This window comes from Ornithorhynchus anatinus, chromosome 8 (genome assembly GCF_004115215.2).
Source record: "Ornithorhynchus anatinus isolate Pmale09 chromosome 8, mOrnAna1.pri.v4, whole genome shotgun sequence".
Lineage (NCBI taxonomy): Eukaryota > Metazoa > Chordata > Mammalia > Monotremata > Ornithorhynchidae > Ornithorhynchus > Ornithorhynchus anatinus.
Genome location: NC_041735.1, coordinates 52,954,306 through 52,969,483, shown reverse-complemented (window position 1 = coordinate 52,969,483; position 15,178 = coordinate 52,954,306). Strand labels below are relative to the sequence as shown.

Sequence of the window (15,178 nt, the reverse complement as noted above, 5' to 3'; positions counted from 1 at the left end):
AGAAGGAAAATGGACTGATTTGAATTATATCTCCTTTTCTCTTCACTGCCTTCCTGGAGCAGTGAAATGTTAATGAGCAGTGAAATGATTAACAGACCAGCCTGAAAGAGGGAGAGCAGAGAAAGCTGCCCTGCCTTCCTCCTTCCCCCAGTCCCTAGCACCTCGGGAGGGTAGCAGAAATGCAGTCTCACCCGCACATCCCCTGCTGCCATGCTGAACTGCAGTAAGTAGATCCTGCTGGCTTGATGCTCACCTTAGTCATGGGAAATGCTTCTGTCCAAACACCTGGGTCCCACTTCGGTTTATAAGCAGACACACTACAGAACATATGATCGGTTATCCAGCATCTCTTTATTGTTTGCATGATGGATCTCGAGACAATTCCATGGGTAAGAGCATGTGAAAGGACGTATTCTCATTATAATGGGAACTAGTACAAAAGATTGTTAGAACATGATGATCTACTCCCCAAAATGGAATGTTTCCCTTTTTTTTCTTGGCAAACAGCATTTTCCTCATCAACAAAATTACATTTGAATCCTTTAACAAGATGATTACAAGCAAATACCTAGTAGCTCCCCCAATAAATTTCTAAACCAGATTCTCCTGAGGCATGGATTTGGTTAGAAAAAAGTATGTCCCTCCAACCCTCCCTGGGCTAGAAGCAGAGCTGGGAAAATTTGCCTGACATTCAGGGCAACAGCGGCTGCAGGGAACGGCTTGTAAAACTGACAATTGGTTCTCCCTCTGCTTCTCTGGCTGTGAAGCCAGATGTACATTACCACACCTCTGGGCCTTTGCAGAACTGACATATCAATTAGAAAACAAAACAAAGAACACCCTGCCTAGTAAGTCAGGGTTCTGTGTTTTAACATAGTTTTTAGTAAAGGAAATTATTTCATCATTAGGATATAGAATTAGTAATGGCAATCTGCTATAAGCTCATTAGTAAGTACCTCATAATGGCACTGCATCTTACCTATGAGTTAAAGAACCCACACCTTTTGGATTGGTTTCAATACGGCTGGACCAGGTCTAGATAACCTGCATGAATGAAAAATAACCATCTGAATTCCAACTCGTCTAGACAAGAGCAGATTCCTCTTAAAATAAAGCAGATCCTGTCTGGAACACAGCCTTCTCTATCACAGTAATTGCTGGGGATAGCTTGTGTCTTTTCCTTCACTGCCTTACCCCTTAAAGACCACTTCTTCCAAACACAGACTACTCTGGGAGTCCTGAAATCTAACCGGAATAAACAGTCATTAAGGCAATTACATGGCCCTTACTTCTCTGCCTTTAGCTTTGGATATGCAAATATAATCAATGAGAAATGCTTTAAGAAACCTGTAATATTTTGCAACAGGGTGAAATCCTATTTGACTCCCCCCGCCCCCGCCACCATTCAACCATCCCTATCCACTTCAGACAGCAAGGTAAGAAGTGAGACAGAGCTTGAGTTCAGAAGCATCCACCAGGTGCCTTCTTTCCCTGATTCTTCCCACCCTGGCAGAGTCATTCCATTGCTGGTGGAGCCAAATAGATGGTTGTTGTCTGCATGGTGATCACTCTTCAATCTCAAAGCTCTTTTTTATGCTTTTGTATTATTAAACCGGGACATTACAGCTAAATAGGAATATGTCAAATTCTGATTTACCAGTCATTTGGTATGTTAGAACATAGGAAGATGATTCTAAAATAACTAGCCATGTTAGGTTTGCTCTCTCCTTCACACACCACACAGTGAAGAGTTGACAGAGCAGGGTTTCTTCTACTTTTTGTCCTCAGTATCAGTTTAGTACGACCAAACTGCTTTGCCTTTTTCCTCTGCTATTTAACCATCCAAGGAAGTTTGGTAAAACTGAGGAAGTTCTAGATGGCTACTTTTTCTCAGGCTATTCTGAACGATAAAGAGCCCTCTGCAGGTTGCTGGAACCTCCTGTTACCAAGAGCGAGGGTGGTGGGGGAGGGACTCCGCCTTTTAGAATTGAAGCAAGAAGAACTGCTAGAGGTCTCATGTCAAGAGGCAAAGGAGAATTTTTTGGGCCTCATTCTATTGTCTTTGAGATTTAAAGGGCTCTAAAACTATACTAATTTTAAAAGAACATATTTGAATACAGCAACCTACTAAACCGATCAACACCACCAGCGAAGGAGCAGACAGCGTATTTATGCTACAGCAGCCTCTATGGCCAGTTATCTCGAAAAGAAAGGTGCCAGGGAAGAAAGGTGAACACGCCTGATGCATTATTAAAAGACACCTGAATACTCTTAAGTCACCCAAAGGTTGTAGTCCCCTTTGGAGAGTTTCAGAAGCTGAAAAGTGATCAGATCTGCATAGTCCTAGGTGAGGCTCCCTCTAAAGGCCTGCATTCGTCATCTCTTCAACCAAAATTACCTGGCCTTCTCCCCATGTCTACTTGTTTCCTAATGCATACTGAAACAAAAAGCTAGCCCCTCTGGTCTAACCCTAATAAAAACAACTTGGAAAACAGCATCTGGGATGGTAGTTATGTGAATGGGAGAACACTCACAGATCCACCTATAAGAAGGGTGGAATATGAAGTGGGGAACACATTTTAGAGTGCAGTATATAGACTGGCCCTTCCCAAATCAAACCCTATTGTCCTCCCCCTGAGAATCTCTCTATTTTCCATAAAATGCAAGGAAGCTGCATTTCTCCAGAACAGTGGATTACTCTGCCAGAAAAAACTGATTTCACTTACAATATGCCTTTGTCTGCCTTCCTCCAAGAAGGGATCTATGAAGTGCAGAGACTCTTGAGTTTAATAACTTGTGACCTTCACACGCAGCTGGTGAGGAAAAAAAACACCCAAAAACCCAACCACCACCCAAACAGGGCAGTAGCTTCTCCTCTTTCCTTTCCAGTCCTGTGAGTTGCCCAAGTTATTCTTTCTGCAAGTTTAGGATGATACTGTCAAGGCATGTAGTCCATTCTGGAGTGGTCTGAGCACTGTGAACCAGACTCTGAATCATTCCATGCCTGGGGTATCTTTTGTCTTGGAGAAGCAGCTGTTGTTCATGCCAAACTGCAGCTGGGTGTCCAAGAGCCACTACCCATTGTCCTGCACCTGCCCTGGCCCTCTCTATTTGAACAGTCAGAACTGCCCTTAGTCTGAACTCTCTATAGTATCTCCACTGTAGCTAAGGCCTCCTGGAACTTTTAAAACCTTTCAGGAGCCTTACCTCCAGCTGGGTGTCTTGAAGGAAAACATTCAGGTGATTCCCTAAGTTCAGAATCTTGTCACTAGACCAGATCAAAGAGGTTTTCCCCTTTATTCTTTATCATTTTGTTGCCAAGAACAGATTGAAACATTCCACACTACAGCAGGCATGCACATGAGGAACAACTGACCAGTCGGTGACTCTCTCCTTGAACTACGCACATAACAGCACATGACTGGACAAAGAAAAGCCATTTTGTTAACTTGAAACCGCTACCGAAGGAAAGAGAAGACTTTTAAAGTCTGCTTTTTTCCTGCAAATTCAGCAGCATGGAGAAGAATTCTAGTCCTCTGGTGAAAGGCTAACACGCTGTCCATCATCACTGAAAGAAGATAATAACATCTTAAAATTGAAATCAGATTTACAGCCAAAGAACAGGCAAATCCAAAAAACTAATCTGATTAAGTATTACCTGACAAAGTCCCCCAGGAAAGGGATGAAAGCTAACTTTAAGGACATCTTATTTTTTTTTTTATTTAATCAAACTAGTAAAAGTAGTTTTCATTTGGTCAGGTTGGTAGTTTTGGATTAAGAGGAAAAAAGAATATGCTTACTTCACTTAAAGAACTTAATCTCTGTGTCAACACAGTCATAGAAAAGGTCCACTACTTCAGCAGGGTCCAAGGGTTCGAAGCTGGTCAGAATATCTTCCATGGCTTCCAGTCCTTGCTTCTCAAGGTCCAGCATGGTGGCCATTAGCTTGTGGCCCTGGTCCTATGAAATCAAAGCCTCAATGTCTCATTTTGAAGAATTAGACCTCGGTAAATCCAAGAACCTCAATAAGGTGTTATGTCACTCTGGAATCATTTCCTCCATTTTCCTTAGGAAAAGGCCATTCACCAAGAAGGGAAAGCAGTTTAATCTCTCAAACCAAGACTAGGATTGAGGCAGGCACAAGACCATATCTCCTTCGGCTTCTAAGGCCTCCCTTGGTCTGGGTTGTTCTAACTCCACACCCTCCCGGGTGTAAAAAGCATGAGACTAAGCATTAGAGGAGCTGGGTTCTGCCCCTTGCCTGCTGTAAATTGCTAAACTTTGCTGTCTTGGTTTCCTCATCTGTAAAATGGAGATTAAATACCTATTCTACCTCCTGCTTAGACTATGACTCCCATGTGAGACAATCCATAACAAATACCATAGTTATGTTATTATTGTCCAACACACAGAAATACAGAATCCTTCTCTACAACCTACTCCTCCCAGTGATGCTTTCTGAATCCAACCAGAGAGACTTTTTGGACAAGCACCCCAATCACTTAACTTCTCTGTGCCTCAGTTCCCACAACAGCAAAATGGGGATTCAATAGCTGTTCTCCCTCCTACGTGGACTCCGAGCCCCATGTGGGACCTGATTGTCTTGTGCATAACAAATACCCCAATTATCATTATTTCAATGTCTCCTTGGGCAAATAAAACTTTCACATTTTATTTAAAATGGACAATAGGTAGCAGAACAGAAATGCAACCTAGAAAGGAGTCTTACTTTTAACATAATGATCTAAATGCTTTTGGTTTTTGTGTTAATGACAAATAACTGCAATATCAATTAACAGGAGCAGGTTTTTGCCTGGTTGCTTCAAGAGCACTTCTGTGGGGTGAAAGTTGTGCTCGAGATGTCCTTTCGGTAAGGCTACTGGGACAAATGAATTGGGGCCAATGCCTATGGGATACCTCCCACCCCACCCTCCAGAAGTCAGAACTCACACCCACTTCCATATCAAGTGGCAGGAATGAATAAGGAGCAGATGTGTCTGAGCCCAAGTCCCAGACACCCAAGTGCCCCATTTCCTTGCCCCGCCTCATGGAGCCTGCTCCCCAGGAGCCCACATCCTGAAAGGAATAGGGCACCTGAGGTCTCACTACTCTCTGCCTCTAGTGGTGTCAGTCAGACAGGCCTGGACCTGCACCGTAAGGAGTGCCACCCGTCCCAGGGAGCCACAGCCATGCTGGATAGCCAGGATCAGGGCAGAGAAGGGAGCAGAGGCAGCAGCAGCATCTGAGAAGAGTCCCCTGGATTCCCATTGTCATAGTGGGTCTGGGAGTCAGTGGATTCTAATCCCCGCTCTGCCACTTGCCTGCTGTATGACCTTGGACAAGTCACTTAGCTTCTCTGTGCCTCAGTTACCTCATCTGTAAAATGGGGATTAAGACCGAGTGCCATGTGGACATGGACTATGTCCAACTTGATTAGCTTGTATCTATCCCAGCGCTTAGTGCAGTGCCTAGCAAGTAGTAAGCACTTAAATAAATAAAATGATGGGTGGGGGAAGCAACCCCTAGGCAGAATGTCTGCCTAGTAACTGGTCCTGCACCTCTCAGCGGCCCCTCCTAGGGACGCCCTGGTGTTGTATTTTTTAAATCCTACTGGAACGGTAAACAATTCTCTTAGAAAGAAGATATCAAGTGCTTAGTATAGTGCTTTGTATACAGTAAGCGCTCAATTAATAGATTGAATTAATGAATCCATAGCCACTAGAAGGCCCCATCAACCACCCGGAGACATTTTGCTTTTATTCCATTTCAGATGTCAGGACAGTTTTTTGGGTTGTTTTTTTTTGAACATTACAAAGAACACTGGATACTAGCTACAGAAGAGATGGCCTGCTAGACAGCGTCTTTGGGAAAACAAGCTTCCTCGAATGGAAAAGAGGCCCGTCTCTTCCCCAATGCTCCCTGCTGAGTCCCAGCCCCCTGAAGCTGGTCGGGACCCCTGGACCAGCTGCTTTACCTGGTCACTCTCGATGATGGCTCGAGCCCACTCGTGAGCCTTATATAGCTCATGCCTGCGGTCAGGTTTCTCCAGGAAGCGAGGCTCCTTTCTCACGGGGTCATCCTCCCCAAAGGACGGTGACTGGGTTTTGGGGACAAGCTTCACGTCGTCAACAAAAATGAAAGGCTTGAATATAGACCTGGAAAGAGACAGATTCTTTATGTGAACCCTCTTGGCTGCTTCCTGGCTGGGGTCTGGTAGGGCCCATCTACAGAAGACAAGGTCCTAGTATGCATCTCACAAAATAGCCCAGCTGACATCATAATAGTGGCAAAAAATGTTCATTCCCACCCTTGGAGCCTATTTTCTTCCCCTACTCCTCACAAACACCCCCTCCACCCCTCACCCCACCCCCATTTGCTCATTGCTAACATTGTGTTCCTCCAGAATGAAGCTCACTGTGAGCAGGGACTATGTCTTACCAACCCTGTTTTATAGTGGTCTTCCAAGCTCCACAGGTTAAGTGCTCAATAAATACGATCAACTGATTCTTTCTGCCCAAGTAGCCCCAAATCCAGTTGAAATATGGAGGAATCCATTGTTCAGAATGTTAATACATGAATATCTGCTTAGAAGGTGACTAAAACACTTCTTGAAATGGGGTCTACGAAGGAGGGTGACCCACACAGAGGCTTCAAGAGGATCCATGCCCAGATCCTGGAGGATACGAGGTTCGGGGGGAGGGGTGTGACCTGTCTCGGGGTCTTGGGGGCTATGTTTGGGACAAGGACCTGGGTTCTAATCCTGACTCTGCCACATGTTTGCTGTATGACCTTGGGCAAGTTATTTAACTTCTTGGTGCCTTAATTACCTCATCTGTAAAATGGGGATTGTAACTGGATCCTGATGATCTTGTATCTCCCCCACTACTTAATACAATGCCTGGAACATAATAAGTGCTTACCAAATACTAGATGAGGAAAAAAAAAAGATGCTACACCAAATCCCTCTTCTCAGCTATTCCCCAAGCATCCATTTTGAGACCTGGGACCATGCAATTCCTTTTTCTAATAATAATTAATAATTACAGTATTTGTTAGCCACTTACTTTATGCCAAGCACTGTTCTAAGCATTGACCACCGAAGTGACTCTCAAATTTAAAGTCAGATTATCTCTGTCCAAAAACTGGGACTGCAGTGGTCTAAGATTCACAGGCAAGAGAGGGTGAGAGAATAAGAGGCAGGCAGAAATATAGTACAGGCCTGGATAAATACCGCTGAATCAACAATGCTCAACAGAGTAGCTGCACTGCAACACAATTCCACCTCACAGAGGTACCAGTCATTCATTCATATTTATTGAGTGCCTACTGTGTGCAAAGCACTGTACTAAGCACTTGGGAGAATACACTATAACGATACACAGACACATTCCCTGCCCACAATGAGCTTACAGTCTAGAGAGGGAGACAGACGTTTATATAAATCAATTACGGATTTGTACTGTAGGAGTGAGGGAGGGGTGAATAAAGGGTACAAATCCAAGTGCTAGGGTGACAGAGAAGAGAGTGGGTAAAGAGGAAATGAGGGCTTAAGGAATGCTTTTTAGAGAAGTGCTTTTAATAAATGATCCTTTTTGAGGGTGCACTCGTTTAACCAACGTTTCAAATATATTTAATGAAGGCTAAGTTGCGATTATGGGGTCATAAATTAATTATGGACAAAAATATGGGACCTATTCTGCATCAGGGGATGAAATGAAACAAGTAACAGGAAACCATTAAAAACATTTCTTGTGGAGCTAACATCCACGCACGAATCACGATCTGGGTAAAATGACTAAACAGAATTTTGATTTTTTTTTTCTGTCTGGGACAAAATGTACCATAATCAATCTTATCCATCCCACTCTTGCTTTTAAACATTACAAAAAGAACTTTCAGAACTATGTAATGGACTGATTCAATTCTGAAAACTGCAAAGCCATTGTTCCATTGACATTTTCTGAAGCACTCAGTAGTGAAGTCGACATTCCTAACTGCTACAATTGCAGTAGAGTGCATGTTTATCAGAATGTTTTTGAGGAAAAGTGGTTTGTCTTGATGAAATAAAATCCCTGAGGACTTCAAATCACAATCACACTAATGACGCTTTTTTAAAAAATCTCACAGGCAGAGGGATTGGGGTTTTATAATGCTTCACCTAAAGAAAGGCAAACCACCTACTAAAATTAAGTCGCTTTTCCCTGGCTGAAAGCCATTTTATAGAGTTCAGAAGAGATTTAAACCTTGAAAGTTTGCTGGTCCTGAATGCATAAGGAGGTTTACCATAAACAGTATGCAGGCCTGAGGAAAAATGGGTGGCAGGAGATGGCAGTGGTGAGCTACCATAGTTTGGCAGGGTGGATGGGGGAGCAGCAGAGTGACAGCGGGAGGAGAGAGGAAGAGCAGTCATCTCCAAGAGCGAGCAACCTGCACTCATTACCCACAAGCCTCAAGTTGGAGACCTGCATTCTAAGTGGACACATTGATGGATGCAGGAATGTCTTTAGTCTTAACCATTTAGCTGAGCATCGAATACAAGAAGGGAGAGAAGGGTGAGACTGGGCTGAGTGGGGGAATGACAGACAGCAAGAGAGAAAAATGAGAAAATGGGTCCCATTTGGAAGAGAGTGAAATGAATACATCCAGGAATTGTTTCAGATTTCCTAAACGCTGGAATGGGAATTGGGGAAAATTGAGGTATTGCTCCTCCCTCCAGTACTGACTTACTGAGGGATTCTGGGATGAATCAATCAAAGGTATTTGAGCATTTATTATAAGCAAAGCACTGCACTAAGCGCTTCAGAAAGTACATCAGAGTTGGCAGACAGGTTCCCTGCCCAAAACAAGCTTGCAGTCTTGAGGACAAGCTGCCAGTCTAGAGGACTGCGTATGAATCACTGGAGATGAATAAAGCTTTCATTTTCCTCTCCAATTCAATATGACTGAATGACTGCTACCTCTTTGAGGTGGAATTATGTTGCAGGGCAGCTACTGTGTTGAGCATTGTTGATAAGGAGAGGAAAAGGTATTCCTGCTTTCAAAGGAGTAAGAAGCAAGGAATTGAGCACTCCAGAGCTCACTTGAAAAAACGTTCAAGGAAGACAAGATGTTCTCAGGAAACTGGCAATATACTGGCAGGCTGTCTACCTCTGAAGAGATGCTACAAGAGAAATCAAAATGTTTAAGAAGCACTCAGAGCAACTGATAAGGGCTCTCTATGACTTCATGTTAGAGTCATTGAGGGGTATTGCAGTACTGAAGGCTGCTATGTTATTTTTCAGTATCTTGGTCTACCCAGTTCTAGTTTGTGTCTATTTAGCCCTGCGTCTGAAACTCAAACACCTCTCTACCCTGCTTGTTTTCCAACAAGGTTTTTAATCTGTAATCCAGGACTGATTTGCCTAAACCTTTCATTACATGACTGAAATCATCTTGAAGGCCCAATATCTAATTAAATTTGGTCCTTAGCCAAGATAAATAGTGCACCCAACCCACTCTCTGGCTACCCTTTTCAGAAACTTGTAACATCCTTGTAATTCCCAGCACTGAAACCAAAGCAGAAGATCCATTTTTTCCATGGTGCAACATCAATCAGTAGTATTCAGTGAGTGCCTGCTCTGTGCAGAGCACTGTACTAATCACTTGGGAGAGTACCACAGAGTTAGTAGACATGATTTCCATCCTCAAGGACCTTAATATCTAACAGGGGAAACTGACACTAAACTAAATTATAAGTGGGGGGAAACAATAGAGCATAAAGATATACATGTAAGTGCTGGGGAGTGATACGGAAGTGCTGATGCGATACTGGGTTGGGAAGACAGGTTGCAAAATTGGGATGCTAACCGGGGAAGTATTTGTGGCTAATGTTTTCCCAGTCTAATCCTTTTTATTTATGAAGATGACCCAAAGTCCTTGCCTCCAACCATCAATTCATTTCCAGTGATCAAAATCAGAGCACTAAACTAATGAAAAATGCCTTGAAAGATGGTTGAGTGTACACTGATAACATAGGCTATTAGTCAAACTATTGCTCTATTCAATAACATTAATAAAGTGCTTTACAAAATTAGGCTATAAATGGAGACATGTTCAATAGAAAAGTTTTGATAAGATTTAGACCACTTCCCAGAGCTTCTCCAGAGACCAAAGCAATGTAGTGCATTCAGTTGGTACACAGATAAAAGCTATAATGGTCATCTACAGCTTATTTCTAATAATCTACGTACAAGCAGAAGCATCCTCTTGTAATTGAAATCTTTTCTCTTGAGTTGAATCCTCAACATTGCCTAGCATGCTATCAGAGTTCAAATGTATTATTTTGATGCTATCATAAGCTCTAACTGTTCTAGGAGCCTAAAATGTACAACCAGATGCAAATAGCTTCCCACAGCGCTTATGTACATATTCATAATTTATTTTAACTGTCTTCCCCTTGAGACTATGAGCAAGGAACGGTGCTACCAAATCTGTTATAGTGTACTCTCCCAAGAGCTTAGTACAGTACTCTGCACACAGTAAGCACTCAATAAATGACTGATTGATAGTGACCCATAATACAGAAACATTTCTGCACAAACTACTGAACAAAACAGTGCTTCAACTTTAAGATGAAATATGACTCATATAGTTCAGATCAATGTTCTCATCGAGGCTCATATTTTACCAAGCTTTTTAAGAGCATTCATAAATTTAAAACGATTTTTGAAAATATAGAGCTCTTTTTACCATAATAAATTAAGCAAAGGCATTTCCATCTGATTTTTATAATTTTACTAGGGCTTCCTCTTCCACCCCAGTACAGTTAGGTGGCTAAACATTTTCTATCTGATTTCTCTCCTAAGTACCCTTAGGGAGAGCCTACACTGACATTTTGCCTTTATTATATTTGATGGACTTTTGAAATAGGGAATCTGCCACACTTAATTGGTGTGGCTCCTTGGAAGTGGTGAGTTCATACCTAGCAGAAAGAGCACAAGACTGGTGTCTCAGCTCTGCCACCAACCTGCTGTGTGACCTTGGTTAAGTCATTTAACCTCAACTTAATCCTCAGCAAATTCACATTGGTGACTGCAATGAATCCATCACTCATTTTTTTACAAAATGCTTGGGAGAGAGAGTAGAGGAGCTGGCGGTGGGGTTAGGGGGAGGGTGATGAATGCAAATTACCACAGGCATTTCATTTCGTTCAGAGAAGCAGATTGTTTCCAATTCTGCCAAGGAGATAGTGCTATATGATACTCTCAGAAAAATCCCACATGACCCTTCCTAGAGAATCAGCATGGCCTAGTGGATAGAGCTCAGGCCTGGAGTCAGAAGGATCTGGTCTGCTGTGTGACCTTGAGCAAGTCAATTCACCTCTCTGGGCTTCAGTTCCCTCATCTGAAAAATGGGGATTAAAACTGAGTCGAGTCCCATGTGGGATAGGGACTATGTCCAAACCAATTATCTTGAAGCTACCCCAGTGCTTAGAATAGTGCCTGGCACACAGTAAGCACTAAAATACCCCACAGTTGTTACTATTATTTGTACAGTTCAACTTGTTTCAGCCATAGAGAGCACTCTTCACCAAGCACCACATGGTTGTCAGAGGCTCCTTGGAAGTGGTGAGTTCATACCTAGCAGAAAGAGCACAAGACTGGTGTCTCAGATCTGCCATCAACCTGCTTTGTGACCTTGGGTAAGTCATTTAACCTCAACTTACTCCTCGGCAAAGTGGGGATAAGACAGACTGTAAGACGGACTATATCTGACCTCACAATCTTACATCTAACCCAGCATTTAGCACATAGAACTTAGTGATTGTCGTTATTACTATTATTATTATTACCTGGAGGGATCTGGTGTCCCAGTGAAGTAGTGAATACATGGAGAGGTACCATTCTGGGGCAACACTGACACAATACTGGCTGTAGTGAGGAAGGATTCAGAATCTACGCAGACCCCACTGGCTTTGTCCCTTAAGACATTGATCATTGTTTGCACAGTGATGGTCCCTGCAAAGACAAAGCACAACATGCAGTTACAGTGACACCTGCCAGGGCAAAAATCACAAAGATTGAGTTGACCCAAAAGACAAAAATCCTGTATGAGAATAGGAATACACACACTCACATCTGTTTGTGTGATCTCATGTGCATAGAGCCAGACACCACAAAAGACTGGCAAATCACTTCTTTCATCATCAATGGTATTTATTGAGTGCTTATTATGTGCACAGCACTGTACTAAGCACTTGGGAGAGTACAATACAGCACAGTTGGTAGACAGGCTCCCTACCCTAATGATCTTACAATCTAGAGGGACTAAAAAAACATCTATCTAATGCTTGGACCAAATCAGATTATTCTAAGGCACTATTATAAGCTAAAAGACCTTTTCAAGGTTGTACTTTATTATTAATAATAATAATAATGTCAGTATTTGTTAAGCACTTACTATGTGCAGAGCACTGTTATAAGTGCTAGGGTAGATCCAGGGTACTTTGGGTTGGGACCCTGAGTACTATCATTTAGCACTTAGAACACTGCCCAGCGCTTAGAACAGTGCTTGGCACATAGTAAGTGCTTAACAAATACCATCATTATTATTATTATAAACTTTTACTGCATCACAGACACCTAAAAAAAGGATCCATGGTGAAAAGGGCAGCTAAAGTCTCTGAGCTCTTTGCTTCTGCCACCTCTTAAAAACACACTTTAATGCTTGAAAATTTTCAGCCCCACACTCAGAACCAGGCCTTATTTTCTCTTCAACCAAAAGTAAACCACTGTAAAATTTTAAATGTATATGTGTCTGTCTCCAAAAAGAACCATTACTGTGAATGTGTTTGTGGTGTTGCTCAATTTGTTACCACTTTTCTCCTCTATGGAAGACCACAAACTGCATCCATCTTAAGCGATGAGTACATTTTGGGACGGGTGAATTACTTTGGCAAAAATATTTACATGGCTGGGTTCACTAGGTTGAAACACTCAACAGAGGCCCGACACCCCCTCACTGCTTGTTTTCTCAGCAATTTCCAGACAGACATTGGGATAAGGCAAGGAGTCTGGGTGGGAGGAAACTTCATCAAGCAATCATCATTTAGGTTGGTGCGTGGATTCAGGGTTCCCTTGGCAAAGTGGGAATAGGGTCATCAGCCTCCTAAAACATTCCCTTTTTATGGTATTTGTTAAACACTTATTATGTGTCAAACACTGTTCTAGGCACTGGGGTAGATACACTTTGATTAGATTGGACTCAGTCTATATCCCACAAGGGACTCAGTCTAAGTAGGAGGGAGAACAGAAGAACTGAGGCACAGAGAAGTGAAGTGACTTGCCCAAGGTCACACTTTAAGCAACAGGCAGAACTGGAATTAGAATCCAGGTCCTCTGACTTCCAGGCCTGGGCTCCTTCCACTAGACCACACTGCTTCTCCTTCTGCAACACAGACAATTCCCCACACATTGTGGGGCCCAGAGGTTTATTTTTCTCCATATGATTTGGGAACAAAAATGTCTCCTTCCTCTAAAAATAATTTATTTTTAAAAATAAGCCTTTTCCCTAGTCAGATTTGGCCTTGATTGATCTGTCCAGCCTCACTCCCAGAAGCCACCTGGAAAGAAAACCTGAATACTCTCTGAATGTGTTTTTCCTTCCACCTTGGGGGTTTAGGTGGGGTGCTAATTCTGTCTGTGGGTAATGCCCTGCCCATCATTCCTGGACTGTGTGGGCAATATCATTCACTTTGTCTCTGCAGCATTTTGAGCCATGGGTGCAGCCATAGTTAGGCTACCTTGCCCCTGCTGCTGGTTAGAAGGTGGGCTGCAAACTGAAGCACTTCAAAATGTCAACTCATGTCCCAGTGGGCCCCAATGTCCCCAGGGCCAGGGCATGCCCAGCTCAGCTTCTCTCTTCACCCCTCCTAGACTTGCCCTTTTTTCACCTGCCACGAGATCCAAGCATCTCTGCCCCTTTTCTTGTACCCCTCTGCCTGCCTGAGTTTATCTTTCTCTTCATCTCCCTCTCTTCCCCTTGTGTCAGTCTCTGGCTATGATCTCAGGGTATCCGGTTGCATTCTTGGCAGAGCTGAAGCATTCTAGCAGTGGTTTGAGGCTCTGGTGGCATCTCTAGGCTCCTGAGTCTCTCCTTCCTTTTAAAACAAACCTCTACCCAAACCCACCCCATCCTAACCTGGATCCTACCCCCTGTTCATTTCTGGGTTCAAAATAAAAATAATAGATCAATTTGACATAGTACTTTTATTCCCAAAGTGCTTTCACATCATCTAATTTTTCTCATAACGTCCTCACTGTGCTCATAATGTCCTCCTGAGGCAGGGTAAGTCAGGTATTACTGCCTCCAATTTACAGAAGAGGAAACAGAGGCACAGAAAAGTAAAATATTTGTCCAAGGTCATAAAGCAGATCAGTGGCAGAGCCAGAAACAGACCCCAGATCCTCCAAATCCCACACCCGAGTTCTTTCTACTCAACCACGCTGCCTCCCAAACCCATGGTTAGCACCTATGGCTTTAAGCAACGATAAAATAGCAAGGAAAAGTCAAAGGGAAATGTTTCACTTACCTTCCTGTTTTTCTAAGCTGTCTTTACCTGAACAGCATCCTATATGGTCGTCTTCTTGGGAGAACACTTCAGAAAAATTGAATTCTTTGTCTCCAGTCCACCAGCCTTGACTTTCTGCATAACTTCTAAGCTCAGGATGCTCTGCATCAATTTTTGTGGTTACAGAAAGCTGATTGCAAACGCATTTGATTCCCTCTATAGGAAGAACAAATCTTTGTTAGCTTATTCACATTAATAGCAGCATTTGTTAAGCACTTACTCGGAGCCAAGCACTGTACTAAACCCTCGCATATGCACCTACCATTCCTCTCCAAGCCTTGAGCAAGTTGTCTACTCTTGCTGCCACCACTCTCTCTCCTCAACCCCCTGCAAACTGGCTTCTGCCCCCTTCACTCTACAGAAAGTCACCAATGACCTCCTTCTTGCTATATCCAAAGACCTCTAATCATGATCCTCAACCTCTGAGCTGCCTTCGACACTGTGAACCACTCCCTTCTCCTGGAAACATTATGAAATCTTGTCTTCACTGGCACTGTCCTCTCCTGGATTTCCTCCTATCTCTCTGGCTGCTCCTCAACTTCCTACCTACACCCTGCCCTCCCTGTCTTT

The 15,178-nt window shown here is 43.1% G+C and overlaps 1 protein-coding gene across 1 annotated transcript in view; it reads right to left on the bottom strand.

Annotated features, from left to right (window-relative positions):
• Nucleotides 1-329: 329 nt before the first annotated feature.
• SCRN1 (secernin 1) overlaps nt 330-15,178 on the bottom strand; it is a 54,914-nt gene continuing 40,065 nt past the window's right edge. The window contains exons 5-9 of the mRNA XM_001510362.4: nt 14,570-14,764; nt 11,831-11,996; nt 5,975-6,155; nt 3,801-3,960; nt 330-3,568 (exon numbers count right to left, since the gene is read on the bottom strand). Coding sequence (XP_001510412.2) covers nt 3,802-3,960; nt 5,975-6,155; nt 11,831-11,996; nt 14,570-14,764 — 701 coding nt within the window. The 3' untranslated portion in view covers nt 330-3,568; nt 3,801. The remainder of the gene's footprint in view (nt 3,569-3,800; nt 3,961-5,974; nt 6,156-11,830; nt 11,997-14,569; nt 14,765-15,178) is intronic.